Consider the following 20524-nt stretch of genomic DNA (forward strand, 5'->3'; position numbering starts at 1 on the left):
ACTGTTTAACCTCTCCACCCACATTTACCCAGATTAGAAAAATCAATAAGATAACAGCAGCGACACCGGCCTTACCTTGCGCCAACAACACCCTTCTCACAACCGGCGCTGACAAACTTCCATATTTTGCACCTTATGCTTTGAGAAGACGTGGGGGAAGAATAAGAGACTTTATAAAACACATGCTTTGGAGGAGATAATAGGAGGAAGAAGCCATGGTCAATGTTAATAAACAAGTCAGTTCAAGTATGGAACTACCATTAGGTGAGCACCTTTGTTTTCATCACTTTTAACTCAGTGGCTTGAGTGAAACAGATTGTGTGTGTGCCAGCTGCTTGCTTTCGTTATGCCTCTCAGAAAGCCGGTAGCTTTGCAAAGTCACCGGCCTGAGAGCAACTATGGGACGCTACAGTATATGGTTTCCTGGTGGTTAATATCATCGCCATTTGTGTCTTGGCTTTTCACATGGCCGCCCGCAATCAAGGAGGCGTGTCAAAGATATGGAGGTTGTTAAATATAGGCCCTAAAAGCTGTGTTCCAACACGATGATGACACTGGTCTGGTGGTCTGGGATGGAGAAAAGGCTGGTGTAACCTCCAAAGACACAGACGATGGTTTTAGGTTCCGATCGGAGTGCTAAGTATTGGCCTGCCTATGTGTGTTTGAAGCAGAGTACAGGATACAGCAAAAGTACAAAGTAAAATCCTGTATTCATTTCAATTTGATTTGTAAAGGGTGAATCTTTAACATTAATTAACGCAGGGTTGCATTGTGTTTCAAGAAAAATACAGAAATGTTGAGAGTCGAGACCATGTCAGAAAGATGAACACTACCATGGTGGATGGACGTTTTCTGTGGTTTATTGTCTGGAACTTTGCATTTTGTTATAGTAGGCCTATATGATGCTGTTTACTGTATACCTACAAGCACTTTAACAAGTGAATAGGTTAATATCCTGGCCTTGTTAGAAATTGATCAATTGACAGATTGTGTGTATTGTTTCTGATACATGTGAATATGAACCAGATATAGTGTGCATAGATGGCATGGGTGTAGTTTTTCAGGTTTGCATGTTACGATGGGAGATGAAAAAACATTATTGGCAATGAACATATAATAGCACACAAGAAAACTAAACTTATAATGGGATATAACTTATGAACAGATTAACTTTTCCCAATATTTGGTACTATGCTCTCCATCTCTTTGTCTTTCTATCTCATGGCAGTGGTTCCCAAAGTGGGGTCCGGGGACCCCCAGGGGTACTTGAGGGAGTTCCAGGGGGGATCCAGCTAAATGATAGTTTGTAACCAAATGGACCCTTATGGGTCTGTAACTCTGAGAGTACACTCTCAGAGTTAAATTAACATTGATTTTACAATATATATTGAGGGTCTCAAGAGATAGAAATGCCATTCAATGGGGACTATGGGGTATGCAAAGACCATTGAAAGGGCTGTAGTGGGGGTTTAATAAGAGCAGACCATTCCTACTTTAGTTCATTTCTAATAATAACATACAGCATTAGTGGAGAAACTAAAATCGTAGTAATAATAATATTTACTCTTTACTTTAAAACACCATTAATAAACAGCAAAAATAACAATAACAATAATAAGAGTATGGTAAATGTATCTAGATTAAAAATACAAGATAGGCACGCAGACATAAATATTCATATTTTTCTCAAAAGGTTATTAATCCCTAATTAGATCCAATGGTCTCTTCCAGTTATCTGTTCTGTTCTCTGTTCCACCTTGCAACTGCATATAGGCTACTGTATTGTAGGTCTATTCTCCCCAACATACGCCACATTTCCAGTCATGGTATGAAATAAATCAACTATACCTAGTGCTACTTGTAATAATAAAAGCAACAGTAACAGTAATCTCACATAATTATGCTTCAGCCTAGTGGTACGTTTATTATTGTGGGTGCTTGCCTTGTCCCCCAGGAGTGCATTACTTCCTTCAAAATATTATATGGTCATGGGGCATTTCAAATTCATCCATCATAACTGAAAAGACGAAAAGCTCAAGGCAAATTTATGTCCCTTGATAGAAAATGATATAGGGCTATAGTTTAAAAGAGTTGAAATGACAAACTATAATGTGGAAACAACCACATGGGCTTTGATAATAAGCCAACTAATATATTATGTCCACACATCCATTCATATTTGGCCTTGGATGGTGGCTTAGTGGTTGGCAAGGAGTTTGAACCTGACTGAGGCTTTTGCATGTTGATGTGGGATTTGTCTGGGTGCTCTAATTCCCTCTCACTTCGAAAGGCATGCATGTTAGGGACAAACTCCTGCCAGTCACCTTGAGGCACTGGCCTGATGAATGGCTTCACATTTAAAAATAAATAACATTACAGTATAACATTTTAGCTTTGTCTGTTTTTGTCTTTTTCCCTCCTTGTTTCTCATTGTCTGTTTTTGTTTTTTGTTTGTTTCATTTTTATTTTCTTCTTCTATAAATGTCATTTGTTTGTTTTGTTTATATGTTGATTGTGATGCATATCCTCAATAGTATTTTGGAATACATTGAGATAAGGATAGGCACTAATAAGCTTTAAGCTTCTGCCTATGCCTTTTCCATCACCCAAAAAGAAAAAGAACACTGTTTTTGTGTAATGTCTCCCTCTGAAAGAACAAAATAAACTAAAGCTGATCTGTTGGTGCTGCGCATAATAGTTTGGAAAGGTTAAAGGTATATTCAGTGATTTCACTTAATTCAAATATCACTTATTGTTTTGTTTTGTTGTGATAATCCTCTCTACTATAGAGTGTGCTGACCATATAAGGAGTTCCACCCTGTCCCCAGTTAACCCCTGGAGGTCAAAAAACCTTAGGTTTCGTTTTTGGCTCTCTATCCTGATTGGATGAAAGGCTTAGGTCCCAGCCAAAAATGAAACCTAAGGTTTTTTGAGTGAAATCACTGAATATACCTTTAAATACATCCATTCGATGAATTTCTCACTGTATTTATTTATTTTGTAGCCTATACCAGATTTTCAAGAAATATTTATGTTACAAATGCATTTCCTTGGCAGCTGCCCAGTGCCTGCCATAAGCTTCTTTTTGCCTGAGACCGGGTTGCACTATATTTCTTGGTGCAAACAGAAATAACAGCAAAGTAGGCCTACAGTACTGGTCTGGTTGCACCAATGTAGAAATTGTCTCCAGAAAGCATGAAGCTTAACAATAGTGAAATTACTGAGTTTAACGTTTCCTTGCATTATTTTTGCATTATTTTACTACGTGATTCTGCAATCACGTATTAACCAGCAGTGACTTGAATGTCACAAATGGAAACATACAATTTGCATATCCTTTTAAATCTAATTTATCATAAAGTGTTGACTACCAAGACCACAGAAGAGCAAACATTATAGCTTTTATAATAGGGCTACACATAACTTCATGTCAGACACATGATATTAATTGCTCAACGGTCACAACCTAGGCAAACGCTGAGCTCTGTCATTTGCAGAATCAGTTGGTGTATGTAAACACAACAAAGGCTATTGGACAGCCCCTCAATGAACAGATCTGTTTGTCTAGAAAGTTGAATGACTTGGTGAAGTCAAGAGGCACTGAGATGCTAGACTCCTACACACAACACCATATCTGGTGAAGAGGCACTGAGATGCTAAGCTAGACTCCTACACACAAGACCATATCTGGTGCAGAGAATGTTATAGTGAAGTCATTTCATTTTGAAAGACCCTCACCAGTTTACGCTTTCAGAGTTAAATGAACACTTACACTGACATGGTCCTACTTTGTGGCGCTCATGATAAATTATTTTTAGGATAGGATGTGGTAAATATTGTCAAATTCAATTATGTGGAAAATGTTTTGGAAGCTGCAATCCAGAACTTATTTAAATTAATACAATGTTATTTTAATCAACCTATGATATGTTATGTTATTATGTTATGATCTTTAGTGGTTCGAAGTGGTTTCCCCTAATCTTCCAATGAAAAATGTAGACCCTTGTCTCATGTATACTACTTGTCAACCTACTGATTGACGACCTCATAAGCACAATATAACCCTGGTCACGTGAGCATTATTGTCTCTTGGAAGAGCAGTAGAATTGTAGGGTTTGAATAGGACATGAAACTTTATGTATTTTAGGAATCCAGTGGAGCTAACTTTAAATTTGCAAACTGAATCATATCTGAACATTTTTGCAAGGTAGGCTACTCTCACTCGCTATGCATAGCTCTAATAAATTACTGTAATGCAATGTGTTTTTTTTACAGTATGGTCTTGACTCTTGACAGTGATCACTAAATAGAATGTCTTATTTGGGGTAAACAATAAAAAAAAATATATATATATATAAATATATATATATAACAAAAAACATCGCATGGATGCACCTGGGACGTATCCTCAGTGATGTATCCTGAGGTCAACGGGGTTTCGGGACTCGCAACATCATACCCCTCACTCAGGCGACCCAGCCGGGAGTGATCAAGTCCCGACTTACGTCCCAGTAGCTACCCTCAATCAGTCCCACTAGGGAAAAACCAGGGGCACACAATCCGTTGGAACTACTCTAGAACTACTCTGCCAGGGCTGGGAGGTACACTTCTGGCAAATGGAGGGACTAGGCTCTGTGGGTTGTCTCCTGTCCGGGCTCCTCCTACGTCTCACCAGGTCCACTCCTGCTCTCACCAGGAGTAGAGCGAGGACCTGTGCGTTGCACCAGAGTCCCAGCACCAGACAGTTCATTCAGGAGTGGTGGGCAATGGTTCCGCAGGGTCATAGTGCTGCGGTTCCGCTTGCTGCTTGCATGGCCCTCCCAAAGGCCTCACCACGGAGGACACCCATACTGCTCCCGGGGTGCCGTCTACATTCCGGCTGTCACCCGTCTCTCCGGTGGTCACCAGACTATACCTGGTTGTCACATAGTCTATTCCTATGAGTCACTATGAATAGAATAACTATAACAAAAATCATCGCATGGATGCACCTGGGACGTATCCTCAGTGATGTATATATATATATTATCCCACGATTTTGCAACCCATATTTTTCACTCAGTGTCAATTATCTAATCATTAGATAATTGACACTGAGTGAAAAATATGGGTTGCAAAATCAGTTGAGCTGTTCCTGAGAGCAATTTCTATTAAAGCACCTGCTATGATATGAAAGCCTGATTGTTCAAAATTGGTTATTTGTGGGGATAGAAAACACATATTATGGGAGCTCCAAAAACAGAAAAGAAATGGAAAAAGTTGAATTCTATGTTATAGGTCCTTTAATATTATTTGACATTGATAATATAACTTACTATAAGTTTTTATTCTTATTTAAGCTTTAGTCTTTGTGTGGATGTGTGCACATGCATTGAGCCTGTCAGAAATAGCAAAAAAACAAGTGTTTTTTCTAACACGTTTTAGTGGTAGATCTTGGCTTACAATTGGGAATAAAATGGGCTCTTGGGCTTGAAAAGGTTGGTTACCACTGATCTAATGTAATCATGGGCGCTACACTTCCTCTGCCAACCTGGGGGGGCAACGGACTGACCTCATTCTTCCTTCTATGCATGAAGTGTCCAAGCTGCTTCTTTTCACTTGATAGGGGGAAGTTTCGCCCGGTTGGACGTAGCGCGTGGAAGGAACACGTTATTCCAACCAGTTCCTTTCCCCTCCGCAGGCACCCCCGTTGGCCAGGGGGAGGTAGTTTAGAGACCAGGATTACTGCATGTTTTTTGTGAGGGTATACCTACCCTAGGGTAGAGAACATGCAAACTCCACACAGAAAGGCCCTTTCGCCAACCCCGCCTCGGGTATGGGCACTGATGACGCCCCCAGCGTGAATAAAATATTATTGAATAGAGAAAGAATGTAGTAGTATCCATATGAAAAGTAAGGTATCAGATTGTTGACCTACTAGGCAGTGGATATGGTGTGGTGACCATTTTAGATGCTGAATAACACATAGTTAAAAGTGGTCTCCCAAATCTTCCAATGAGAAGTTACAATTTTGAAACATTGAAGCATCATATATTTGTCTTTAACTTTTGACGCTGAAAGTACTGTATTGCAGGATGTAGTAGCTCAGAAGTGACAGACTCTGGGCTATATCTTGCACCACCCCTTAACCCTTATCCCTAAACGTATTTGCCATTTTTTTACTATTTTGAAAAACATTTGAAAATAGTTCAAATAGCCGATCTACAAGCTCACAATGTCTCGATGTAGATCGGCTAGTTGAACTATTTTCAAATGTTTTTCAAAATAGTAAAAAAATGGCAAATACGTTTAGGGGTAAGGGATAAGGGAGGCGCAAGATGGAGCCCTTTGTGTCAGAATTCAGAAAGCGTTTTGAAGTCAGTAAACTAAATTATCATCTACATTAAATGGAAATGTAGCCAATTTTCATGTGTTTAGGTAGCATTAAACCCGAGGCAGAGCCCCCCAATTAGCAGCCTACTTGGAGGGTGGGTATTACCGTTTTTTGCTTGATACCATTAAGCTGCAGGGTGTTCAAGCCTCCAATCAAATCTCATTGTGACGGGCATTAGTGGATTATCCTCAGTTGCTACTCTCATTCGGGCCCCTACGGCCAGCCCTATGGCCCTTGCAAGCCAGCCAGGCAGCACAACAGACCTGGCCCTGCTCCCTCTGTTTGCCTGCCTCAGTGTGGCTGGGCCTGAGAGAGCTGCAGCCAGCCACTCCAAGTCTGGGGCTCATGGGCCTTCTTCGCTCAGTGCGGGCCAGATAACTGTCAGGGCTATCTGCCATCACAGGGATGTTTGGTGAGGATGGAACACTGCAATACACCAATCCAGGTAAACGCGAAAGAAAAACAGAGGTATTTTCAAAACCTGGCTGTGTGTGTGAACCGAAGGAATTAGTCAGAGTATGTGGGTTATTCCACAGTCAGGCGCAAAAACAACAAGCTGCCGCTGTAATAAATATGGAGAGTAAAGCCGCTGGGCTGCTGAGGGAGCAAATGTTACGACTGTTATAAATAACTGATGCTATGTGTTTGTGGTTTACAGTATGGACTTGATGGTGTCCAAGTCCAAAATACCTTTTACGTTATTTGGCGTAAACGGTATTGAATAAAATATTGTTGAATGGAGAAGGAATGTAGTAGTATCCAGCTGAAAGTTAAGGTATTAGATTGTTGTCCTACTACTGGATAGTGAATATGGTGTGGTGACCATTTTAGATGCTGAATAACACATTTCCCAACAGTGTGTATAGAAATGTCCACATGGTGGCAGTAGTAGCAAGTGATTGTACTGTAACGTCACTGACAGACTACTAATAGGTTGGTCAGACATCATTCAGAGCCAGTGTCAGTGATTTGTGCATAGTGCTGCAGTAGCTCTGGTCCATAGCCTTACTGCTAGGCATTAGAGCTATGGTCCAGAGCCAGTGATTTGTGCATAGTGCTGCAGTAGCTCTGGTCCATAGCCTTACTGCTAGGCATTAGAGCTATGGTCCAGAGCCAGTGATTTGGGCATAGTGCTGCAGTAGCTCTGATCCATAGCCTTACTGCTAGGCACTAGAGCTATGGTCCAGAGCCAGTGATTTGTGCATAGTGCTGCAGTAGCTCTGGGTCCATAGCCTTACTGCTAGGCACTAGAGCTATGGACCAGAGCCAGTGATTTGTGCATAGTGCTGCAGTAGCTCTGGTCCATACATAGCCTTACTGCTAGGCATTAGAGCTATGGACCAGAGCCAGTGATTTGTGCATAGTGCTGCTGCAGTAGCTCTGATCCATAGCCTTACTGCTAGGCATTAGAGCTATGGTCCAGAGCCAGTGATTTGTGCATAGTGCTGCTGCAGTAGCTCTGGGTCCATAGCCTTACTGCTAGGCATTAGAGCTATGGACCAGAGCCAGTGATTTGTGCATAGTGCTGCTGCAGTAGCTCTGATCCATAGCCTTACTGCTAGGCATTAGAGCTATGGACCAGAGCCAGTGATTTGTGCATAGTGCTGCTGCAGTAGCTCTGGGTCCATAGCCTTACTGCTAGGCATTAGAGCTATGGACCAGAGCCAGTGATTTGTGCATAGTGCTGCTGCAGTAGCTCTGGTCCATACATAGCCTTACTGCTAGGCATTAGAGCTATGGACCAGAGCCAGTGATTAGGATGGTTGTAATTGCGTGGGAGTTAAATACCTGCCACCCTGCAGGTTATGAACCCCCATAATGAGGGCAATGGGTTGGAAACAATGAAACTGCCCATAAGGCCATATCAAAGAAGCATGTCAGTTTACTGTGACCATAATTAGTAATACACACAGCGGGCTGAAGACTATCAAACAACAGCATACTGCAGATCACACATAAATGCATGGTTCATAAGCATCCATCTATAAGCATTAATAAACAGCCACAGATGTGTAATTTCACTACAAACATTTTACGGAAGACATGTCCATTTTGTTCCTAAACTGCCAAAAAATCTATTGAAAACGTTCCCTCTCTAAGTGTGGGCTGCTGCCCAACGTGGGACTGTTTGTCTTTGTGTCTTGCTGGGGTGGGATGAGGTTGAATGCCTGAACATTTATAATCTTGTTATTCAAGATATTGAGGTTAAATGTCTATTGATTAGCTGATGTTGGGAGGGCCTATAGGGAATCGGGAAGATAAAAGTGCGCCGAGCGGTGCTGCTGACATAAGTGATTGAGTCGGCACTCTGCAGTCAAAATGAATTCTCAGCAAAACAGTGGTTAATCATTGTGGAGGCTTATCATGCACTGTGATTGATTTACATTGCACATCAGTCTACATGTTTATTGATGCAATTGTTTACTTATTTGGTGCACTGAGGCAACTTTAGTTTCTCTGTCATTGCTAAGAAGCTATGCGTAGATATATCAAATGCAAACATGTTGATATACCGTTCTAATTTAAAGAAATTTATTGGAAGATGAAATATTTAATCAGTCTTTTATGCGGAAGTCTGAAAAAACAAATAACAGCTTCCAACTACAGCAATATTACTGCTAAAATGAGAAATGCTGTAGTGGCACTATTCATTTCACAGAACTATTGGTGTTTTAGAGCTTTCCCACTCAGTAGGTGAGAAACCACAATTATGACTTGATGCTATCTAACTACAGCACACACTTCTGTGTCCATTGTCCAACATGTATATTATGAAACCTGTGCAAAATGAACACCAACTGGTTCATTATTACAATTCCATTTTTAAATTTAAAAGAGCTTATTAGCATGATAAAACACATTTTACATTGCCAAAGAAAGTGTCAAAATACACACAAACCCACATCATGATTGTGGATATTCTCTGTTGTTCCAGGAAAAAAAAGAAGAAAAAAGTTCCTCTCTGAGGTATTTTTCTACTACTAGTACTAGCAACTACACTGGTACTCTGTACTTGCATACTAGTATGCTTTCACCATCTTAGAATACATCACATTGAACTAAATGTGCCCCAAAAGCGCAAAAGCTTCATTCACTGTCTTCACATTTTAAAGAGTTGAAATGACACACATGCAGTTCCCATCTGCTAATTAAAAAGCCTCTAATTAAAAGACTCTCAATCTGTCATATCAGCTTCAGGATATCAATGACTTTAGATGGTGACTTCACTGAAGTAAACAAACAGTCCCAAAGGTTTTTGACAAACAGGGATCGCAGGCCTCTGGGGCTGATGCTTCTCCTTTAGTTTTTATACTACTGTAGTGTGTATCATCATTTAGAACTGCAGAAAACCGAGCTGACTAGAAATAGCTAAATTATTTCACCCAGAAAAGTGTTCTATCCAAACGTTAAAGATATACAATAACTTAAAAAGGGCACATATTGTCGGCCTACTGTCTGTCTGTCCCTCCATAAAAAATATAAAATATAGGCGAAAGCAAAAAAAAAAAAGAACATAAAAAAGGGCACATATAAGATCAATTATATACTTAAAAGTTAACCACCATTGGCAGAAATAATTAAGTTAACTTGTCAATGACACATAAAACGTGATATTCCCCTGCTCAACCAGAGGGGCTTGCATAAGCTGTGTGATTTGCAGATAGTTATCTGTTGACAAGGTCTTCGCCAGGACATGATACTCACATATCTCCTCCATCTACCACACAAGGTGAGTGGAGAGCAGTAGGCTTTTTCTGCTGGCCACAAAGGTGCTTGAGCAAGCACATTGTCTCTTTGTCGTTTTATCAATATCACCACAGAGTTGGATGTGCACAATAAACACTCACGTTTCCCTTGTGGTGGAGCTCCCTTCTAAAAAAAACAAAGTTGGTTCCCATGCAATGTATTCCAAATCCTATTGACAACTCCAGGCCATAATGAATTCTCCTTTGCTCTCTCAACTGCTTTTTCCAGAATTTCATACTGCCACTTGCCTTTGGGACTGGACTTGGTAAATGGAATCTAGTGATTGAGGAGAAGGTACAAATAGGCAGCGGTTACAAATGGAGTTTGGTCAGTGGTCGGAGATTCCTATTGTGAAGATAGACAGGACTTTGTTCACAAACTGGAGTTTGAAGTTTCAAAGGGGAGAATCACACAAGTGTTACATCAGTTCTCAGCGGTCCTTTGACTTTTAGCCCCAGGGCAGGGAGTTTGGGTGACTGATTATAAGAAAGGACTCACATCCCATCCCATCATGGCCACTGCAAACTGAACTCCAATACAGATGTTGTCAGCTGTGTGCCAACATTATCATAGCCCTGTGTAAATAAGAAAATGTCTATTTCTTCTCGTGGGATATTTTCCTATGAAAAATGTTTCCTTGAACATTGATTGAATGATTAATTAAGTATTTATTAAATAAAATGCATTCATTATTTAATTAACAGCACATTTCAAGCACAACTCAATACAAAAACTGCATTACACTTGTTTACAAGAAGATCCACTGTCTTCAATTCATCATAACATTTAGAGACGTACAAAATACAAATATACACTTCTATATAGCCAAAAAGAGGAAATCATCATAGAGGTCAAACAGAGGAAAAAATATATACAGTGAGTGGGGAAAGGGGTGGGTGGAGGGATTCAGATTTTACGGGGGCCAGTTACGAATTGCAGCCGTCCGTAGTTGCCCTTTGAGAGAGGTTTTGAAGGAGTCAAGGGATTCGCATGTCTTAATGACAGCTTCCACATTTTTGTGACATAGGAGCGAAATTTATTTAGTTCGTGTTTGCGTCGAATCTGGGTTGCACATGGTTTGTTGAACTCCCTCTGGTGTTGTGGGTGTGGACTTCATTGACATTAAGGAGGTTTTTAGACATGCAGGTACATGGGTATCTTGGTGGTGTATCGAATCTTGTGGACCAGACCCAACCCAACATGAGCATTATAGTTGGTTCTGATAGTCTGAACTTGAGCAATAGGGTCTGACATCTCAAGTTATGAAGCAGTTGCTACTTGGTATGCATTAGGTTTATTTTTCCCTGGGTCATCGTGGGCAGCTATAAAGCTAAGTAAGTATCTTTATGTAGCTACTGCAGCACCATCTGTTACGTGCTAATATAATTATACACTATGCATTCTGTGCATGCAATGCATGCGTGGAACGCACCTATCTCACAAGAATAAATGCCCCCAAAGTTGAGGATTTCAAACTAGCTATGGCTATCTCACACATGAGAACAGTTTGTGTCACCAAGTGTGATTAAGAAAGCTATAACCACACAGATTATACTTTATAGTCCTGTATATGACTGTTCCTTGAGGAGTTCACAGAAATTTAAGATGGGAGCAGCGATAAAAAAAGCTTTAATGACGGCGAAGATAAGATTTGTTCCAAGTGACTCATTCATAGCTTCACACAGATTGTCCTTCATTCCCATCCCCCTGCTCACTGGGTGCTTTGGAAATAATGAACCAACTTCCTGAGCAAATATGAGAGCAAACTCTCAACACACATGAACGTGAAGACATTTTGCCATTGATATATATAACCATGCTCTCAGTACATTCTTTGATCACTGCATTCTTTTCGGGTTGAAATGATTTGAACTAATTTACTAATATATGGTGTAATGGCGGTGAATTAATCAGGATTTGTTCCAATCTTTGCCTATTTCAAACGAACCATGAATCAACCAATCAATAAACCAATCGGAATCTGAGTGGGTATTGTCATTGAGTGGCTTCAGAGAACCATTTCAATGGGTTTTAATCACTGGTTGACAATGTCCCCTTTTAATTTGTGATTGGATTAAGAGATATGGCTCAATATTTAATTGTGAAGAGGATCACGTCTGACTATTTCCACAGTGACGTGGAGGAATGTTATGGTGTTTGCCTGCCTCTAGAGAGAGAGATATTATTTTATGAATCCTCTATACTCTGGGTGGATGGTTATCAAGTTCACCCACATGGGGTTTACTGCTCCTGAGGTCTGGTTGAACCCAAGATCGTTGACCTATTGCTTTGTACTGGCACTTTCTCTTCTTCAAATACCAGACTACTGTTTGCCATGTTACGTTGACATACGCGCAGATCGGGGCTGTGGATTTTCGCAACAACATTTTGACCATTGCTGCAGTATATAAGAGCATAATCTATTTCTCTAGAGCTCATCATCTTGATTACAAAGATTTAGATGTATTCCCTATATATGGCCAGTCTTTTCACTAACTTGCTCAATACTTCTATTTGGTAAAACCTTGGCGGCTGTGGGCTTGAGCCTACTGTATTGTGTACTTTGTCATATGAAAGTGTTGCTCGCCATACGTATAGGCACATTGTGTATGGTTTTTGGTGAGCAACCTTAGTATTCGATAAAATAGAAGTTTAAGATTTACTCTCAAAATATATCCTCTGGGCCTTCTTACACAGACAGAAGTTTGAGTGCCCTTTCCTGCAGAAGGTCAGGTTTTCATGACAGACCTATACTTGTGGAGAAACTGGCGAGGCCATAGTTTTGAGTAGGCCTATTTGGATCAAAATGCAGCCTCACATGCATGCCCTGCATTTTGAGAAACAATGAACTCTTTTACCTAAAGGCATCAATTTGCTTTAGTGAGAGTTATTTCTCTAGTTAATTATGCAAGAATTAACTGAGGTTTACCAAGGGATGTATTAAATGTAAGTCTGAATCCAAGCTATTGGGACTAATGATATGGGCAACCCAGGTAAGCTAAACTTTGCTCAATGCTGAATTGTAAATGGCATAGTCTGCCTTGTACTGAAGTAGATTTAGGTCACTGTGATTTATTTTATATACTCACAGTATATGGCAAGGCCATAGAGTGTGATGAGACACTTCTACTGCTTTGAAATGGACTGGCTGAAACTGGTGGTGGAGTGGTGATGTGTCTTTGGTGCAGATTTGACATTTTATGGCCCTCATTGGGAAATTGTTTATCCATTATTAGCAGTGTGTAGAGATGGGGAGAGAGAGACAGAGAGAGATAATGAGAAACAGACAGACAGACAGAGCAGACAGACAGACACGAGCACACAGATCCAAAACAGAAAGAAAGATAATTATCCAAGTTGTGTTATCGCTCCAAAAAAACCCACAACCCCTCTGATCCACCACACAGAGGAGGCCGGTTAAACATCAACTAGAGAGCCACTCTGCCTCTCCTCTGGTTAGAGAGGCACGAGAGAAGGAAGGAAGGAGGAGGACCTACCGCTGTCAGTCACTGGCAGCCTCCATGTGCTCTCCCCTTTGACACCATCCAGTCCCCATCACGCACAAGCTAGGGCCCACGATCTACCTAGCATACCGGGGGGGGGGCGGAGTCAGGCTCAAATAGAGGGTTGTAGGTGTGAAGGGGGTGCGGGTGGGGGTAGGGGGGGGGACACATTATAGTTTCTTGGACAAGAAAACCACTTTCTGCCTCACTGTCAGGTAGATGAGAGTTTGTTTGCCCAAAGCACCAGCAGACATGGACATGGCAGACTACAGCGAGGCTCTGGACCCAGCCTATACCACGCTGGAGTTCGAAAACATGCAAGTACTCGCCATGGGTGCAGGTGAGTCACAGAGAGCCTATATGCGATGGCCATGCCATTGAACTTTGAGACTTTTCACTGTTTAAAACGTTGCTCATTAGAGGGCAAAGGGGATTCCGCCATGGAGTGATACAAGGGGTCACTTGTCCATCTTCTGGCCCTCGCCAAGGGATGATAGGGGATGCTAGAACCATGTGACATGTCTTTTTTTTTATCACTTACTGCAATAGTAAAACATTAAAGGATTTAGATTTACGAGAGTATATGAGCAGTGCTCAATGCATGTTGTGCTAATTGGCTGGTTGGGCAATATACATTACAGACATGGACGTGACTTGTTCAAGCCTGTGGACAGATGTGATACATGGTCATATTTCTACCGGATTGATTACATGGCATAGATCTTCTAACGACGCGGTATAGGCCGCTGAGTATCAAGAACGTCCATCTCTAGTTACAGACGGTTGGTTCCCACAGATTCAGAAGTTAAGAACCAGAGTATGGGGTTTCTAGCCTTTTTTGTGTGATTAATGGTTTTCCAGAAGTTAGGATGACAATGACACATTTCTGCATTCACTCTCCCATGACTTTTGGCTGCAAAGCCGATCCTAAAGCGAAACAACTCCTGAACCTCACTGCCTAAAGTTCTCACCTATTTTATGGTCACACTGGTGTCTTAAGAATGATTATTTGAACAATTAGTACTCTTCATATCTGTAATTTGTACATGACGTGAACATATTATGCCGCAATAAGCCATTCGTAACTTATTGAATGAAGAATAAGAAATCATGACGTTCAGTGTGATTGATTGACCTTATCTGATATGACGGCAGCTGAAAGGAAGACAGTCTCCAGTGATTGCCTTTTCAGAGGTAATCAAAACTGTTGACCTGTTTACTGTGTCTGAGTAGTCGTTTCAGATTGATTTGAAATGTCTTTGATCAGCTGGAAGGACTGAGGACATTTACACCAACCTGAATAACCATTGAAAACCATGAAAAAGCGTGCTTAAATAAAAAACCTTAATGCCCTTCATAGAACATGGTTATATTTTAGTGTTAATTTGGATAAACTCATGTTCCTTCTCTGTCTCTCTCTCTCTCTCTCTCTCTCTCTCTCTCTCTCGTTGTTGTCAGACTCCTCACCTGGTGAGAGTGCCACCATGAATGCTGCAAGCCACATGGGAGTGGGCACTCTGTGTGCCATCTGCGGGGACAGGGCCACTGGCAAGCACTATGGGGCTTCCAGCTGTGACGGCTGCAAGGGGTTCTTCCGGCGCAGTGTCCGCAAAAACCACATGTACTCGTGCAGGTGAGAGAACGAGATCTGTGCACATGCATGCCAATATAGACACAGAATGTGAGCAGTACTCATTTTGAGACAGAAGATATTCTGGGTATAAGGGGAGTAAGGGAATAATGTTTTCCCCAAACTTGAGAACAGCAACTCAAGTAGGAAGCAATGGCAACTGCTGCAGCATAGGGGAACTCTGTATAGGAATCTGTGTACTGTTGGTGCCCCTAGTGTCCCTATTCTGGGGTGAACATTCGGCAAAATAGTAGATGTGCTATTAGCTAGATCGGCTTTTCTACAACATTATTTAGTATAGAGGGAAATAGAGGGAAACACGAGGCTGCCCCTGGGGGGTGTTATTTAACTTGAAATGTAAATAATATTATAGCAAAAATGTTGATTGATTCATTTCCAAAACTAATTCCAGGTTTAGCAGACAATGTATTGTGGACAAAGACAAGAGGAATCAATGCCGATACTGTCGACTGAAGAAATGCTTTAGAGCTGGCATGAAAAAAGAAGGTATGAGACCATGTACTGTAGCTATCTATTCAATACAGTTACAGAGTGAAGCACACACAATATGTCCCAACAAGTCAGTATACTGTACATGACATGCCTGCTTGTTAAAATAAGTGATTTTGTGATTTCTTTCATCTCTCTCAGGGTAACAAAAACAGATCTGTAAATCACTGTCATCAGTGTTGTTTTTGTCGACTAAAACTAAGACGAAAAAATTTTGTAGATCGTATAAAATCTACCATTACGATGGCATATCAAGGCCCGCCTGAAACACATTTTAGTCGACTAAATCACCTGTAGATTTAGTCGACTAAAATTGCATGACATTTAGTCGACTAAAACGAGACTAACACTAATACATTCCAGGTGACTAAAATGTGACTAAAACTAAGTGAAAGCTATTTGAGAGACTATGACAAAAACTAAAATAGAAATTTGCTGCCAAAAACCACACTGACTGTCATACTATGAGCTGCCTCACTGAATTGAAGCTACGCGTTGTCACAGTGTGTTGCAATAGCACCTTGTTAATGTTCACTCCACAAAGCACTGAAGTCTATGACCAGCTTATGCTGAGCAAACATTTCTGGGCCATAATAGTCATATAGTGATAAACACCACAGCCTTGGAAGCCTAATTTTTTCCGTTTAATGTCAAAGCATGCTCATTTTTTCCTTTTTCTTTCCTTTGAATGGGGGGGTGGGAGGGTGTGTATGTGTATGTGTATGTGTTGTGAATGTTTGTAAAGTATGTCTTGTCTTTAAACCTGAAAATGTATAAATAAAATTGTAAAAAAAAAGAAAAAGAAGTCAAAGCATGCATATTCTATTTGGTAAAAACAACATTTAAATTGTACTATGTATACAATTTATTCCGCTATGTAAAAAGCCACAATGTTCAATCACACGCAAAAACACTGCAGAGCTGGGGTGCTAGTTGTGTAGTACTACTACAAAGTAAAACCTTCAGTTTATATCTCAGCTGTACAGAACGAAAGAGACAGAATCAGCACCAGGAGATCCAGCTACGAGGACAGCAGTTTACCATCCATCAACGCACTCATTCAGGCAGATGTGCTGTCAAGACAGGTAACACAGCCAAAGATAACGTTGGGATTCACATGCCACAGAGCTTTTTCATTTGAGTTTAATCTGCTCACGTCTGACTGTGGACAGAATGCAAACAAGAACTTTCTATGTACTGTACGTTTCCCCTGAGCAGATCACCTCTCCTGGTCCCATATTGAACGGAGACATCAGGACCAAAAAAATTGCTACGATCACAGATGTGTGCGAGTCTATGAAACAGCAGCTGCTGGTCCTGGTGGAGTGGGCTAAATACATCCCGGCCTTCTGTGACCTGCCCCTGGATGACCAGGTGAGACTCCTACCCAGACGGAGTGTACACATACATACCTGTAGACACTCTGGTCACTCATCAACTAGTGCTCAAGTAGCAGCAACGTCAGTCGCCAAACCATACCACCTCAACAGAACAAGTAACAGTGTTACGTATATCAGTATAAAATGTACTCTCTCTCTCTCTCTGAAAGTAAACATATTTACTAAACTAAAGGAGAAAACATTGCATTAAAGGACGGCATATTGGGAATAAGAAGCGACGAACACGTTTTGTTCATTGTGGGCCTGAATATATAAATGCCTCCACAAGAGTGGTTAATGTATTTTAATCCTGAGTTAGAATATGATGAGCTGGTTTTAAAGTTATATGCCCCCCCCCCCCCACCCCCCCCCCCAAAAAAAAGCCCAGAATCATTAACACTGTGATCACCAGGGCTTGGTAACTGATTTGCTGATGTTGAATTAGTGAGGGAACCAGACATCCACATGGTCTCTGTATCTCTGTTGCTCTCCCTCATTGAATGTTTGGTTTACTGTGTGACCTTGAGGTATAATATGATCAAGTGGCATTATCAAAAACAATTAATTAATTCATATATGTGGTACCTGTAAGATTTTGTCATATAACAAAATGAATATGAAACCATGGGGAAATGAATTTTCTCTATTTCAGGTGGCTTTACTGCGAGCTCATGCCGGAGAGCATCTCCTGCTTGGTGTTGCAAAGAGGTCTATGCTATATAAAGATATCCTGTTATTAGGTAAAGATTATGCACAATATGGTAACATAGTAGTATGTATCTATAGTAGTTTAAAAATGTCTAGTTCTAATTATGATTTACTCCTCCTTTTTTTCTACAGGGAATGACCACATTATTCCTAGGAACTGCCCGGAGTTGGAGGTGAGCAGGGTAGCGGTGAGGATCCTAGATGAACTGGTTCTTCCCTTCCAGGAACTTCAGATAGACGACAATGAATATGCATGTTTGAAAGCCATAGTTTTCTTTGACCCAGGTACTTCATTAGAACATACTATTTTGCACTGTAGACATGGTTCCATAAAAACTAAAAAGGGTTATTGGGGAGTTAAAACTGTGCTATCTTAAGCTGCATTCTGCCTACACAGTAAAAAAAAAAATCATCAGTGTTTATTTATCCATTTGGTTACCTGTGTACACTCTCAGAGACAAACAGACACTGACGACATTACAGTGAGTTCTCTTTTTGTCTGTCTACCTATTTTGTACGATATACTATATTGTAGACAGCTCAGTGTTGTCTCCAACCTACTGTATACCGTATATAACTGCAACATATAATGCAATAGTAATAATATCATATATTACAATGAGTGTACCGTAACTGATTGAATTGTAAGGTCATCGGTTCGACCCTTGGCTTGCCCACTGTCCCACAGCACCCCATGTGCTCACCTAAGCCATCTGAGCAGCCATCAGCAGGTTCATGCAGCAAAAGCGAATTCCCCTCCTTCAGGGATCGGAAAATACTCCCTTATCTTTCATAAACACTCGTTAAAATTTGGCGCAAATCTTTGAATACACATTCTTTCAGAGCGAACGTTTTTAACTCAAATCTTTGCTTCTGGGGGGGGGGGGGGGGGGTTCCTGGAACAACATATTTTCAGACAGTGGCCAATTACATATACTTTTTGGGGTCCTCGACAAATATTGAGCACCACTGATACAGAAACATGGGTATTTCAGAAAACTGTTAGAAGACATTTTTTTAAATTTCAACGTCAGGCCAAAATGGGTTAAACCCACACACACTTATATCCTCCATGTACTGTATTTGCATCTAGATGCCAAAGGACTGAGTGACCCTGGTAAAATCAAACGGATGAGGTATCAGGTCCAGGTCAGCCTCGAGGACTACATCAACGACAGGCAGTATGACTCGCGGGGCCGCTTCGGAGAGCTGCTCCTCCTGCTGCCGACGCTGCAGAGCATCACCTGGCAGATGATCGAGCAGATCCAGTTCGTCAAGCTCTTTGGCATGGCGAAGATCGACAACCTGCTCCAGGAGATGCTGCTTGGGGGTGAGCCCTCTTCTTATTGGTACTGCAAATTTCCTGCTGCTGTGCAAACAGGGACAAACCTGAAATGAACGTCATTCGACTGTGTCACGCAAAAGTGTTGTCAAAGTTGAACGCAGTTTAAAACAAACGATAATTGTCACGTTTACGATGCAATATGATGATAATCTGTTTGTGTCTGTCTCTCAGGCTCTGCTAACGAGGCCCCTCACGCGCCCCACTCCCTGCATCCTCACCTAGTTCAAGAACACCTCAGTAGCAACGTCATTGTGTCCAGCAACATGCCAACTCCAATCCATAATGGTCAAATCTGTAAGTACAAATCCATCACTTTTGAGATGTGTATATACACTGTACGATCCAGAGTGTTAATTTAACTCGGAAGTGCAGTGGAGTTACAAATGGATACATGGTTTTACTGTGTCGTGTATATATAAGCAGAATCAGATTAACCTCCCAAAAATTGGTTTAATGTGCTTCTCTGTTATTTCACCGTCGTTTCATGCCAAGTGATATGGCGTACCACAAAACTGTACCGCATATAATCAAGGGACTGAGATAATCAAAGCTTTAAAGCCGATCCAAAATGATGCATTTACAATTCATAATATTTAAATGAACGGAGATCGCTAACATTTCTCACTAGTACACAGCTACATGTGGTAGCTGGAAGGACAAACAGGCTTGGCAGAATAATCCTCTATGTCCTTCATGGAGACTAATCTGGCTTATTTTGTCAAAGAGAACTTCTGTTATTTTTTCTTAACATTTTAATGCCCTCAGAAATGTCACAAAAGTGCTTATTCCTTGTCTAAAAATGGTGTTGTTCCAAGAAATGTTATACTGCTGAGAAGCAAATATGTTCACTATAGGCTACTGTACCTAGTAAGTTAGATGCTAAACTCACATACTTTTCTATTATACTTTTCAGCCACTCCTGAAACCCCAATACCTTCACCCCCTACTGCCTCCAGCTCAGAACATTATAAAATGGTCCAGGGGGTCATTGCCACGGTGCCCAAGCAGCCCACCTCCATCCCTCAGCCCACCATTACAAAGCAAGAAGCCATCTAACATCCCAAACTGACCCTTTAATATGCTTAATTTAATCATTTATAGTCAGACTACTCCATTGTATGACGTCGCACGTCAAGAACAGCAAATCTACAATCCCACAAGGCGTTGCAATGCAACACTGTGAGCTTGAGATTTTTGCAATATAGTGTTGTATGACGAAGTATAAATCATTAGTAGTGGTCAGCATTCAATTTCCTATTGTCTCGACTACTGTTTTAAAGCTGTTGTTTTACAGAACTCCCATATATTCCACAATGAATGTGTCAACTT

General features: G+C 41.0%; 1 protein-coding gene across 2 annotated transcripts; it reads left to right on the forward strand.

Moving 5' to 3' along the window:
• Window positions 1-215: 215 nt before the first annotated feature.
• Window positions 216-20251, forward strand: hnf4a (hepatocyte nuclear factor 4, alpha; the record flags this gene model as incomplete). Of its 2 annotated transcripts, none has more annotated exons than XM_083768731.1 (10): window positions 216-264; window positions 15082-15256; window positions 15666-15760; window positions 16742-16848; window positions 16982-17137; window positions 17795-17882; window positions 17983-18135; window positions 18944-19180; window positions 19367-19489; window positions 20109-20251. In XM_083768731.1, the coding sequence occupies 10 exons, from the start codon at window positions 216-218 to the stop codon at window positions 20249-20251; spliced, it is 1326 nt and encodes a 441-aa protein (XP_083624857.1). The 2 variants fall into 2 exon arrangements, with proteins under 2 accessions (XP_083624857.1, XP_083624858.1); XM_083768732.1 differs by lacking the exon at window positions 216-264 and adding an exon at window positions 13867-13963.
• Between the last annotated feature and the right edge of the window lie 273 nt (window positions 20252-20524).

The sequence above is a fragment of the Protomyctophum parallelum genome (assembly GCF_964188405.1).
Source record: "Protomyctophum parallelum genome assembly, chromosome: 7".
NCBI classification, from domain to species: Eukaryota; Metazoa; Chordata; class Actinopteri; order Myctophiformes; family Myctophidae; genus Protomyctophum; species Protomyctophum parallelum.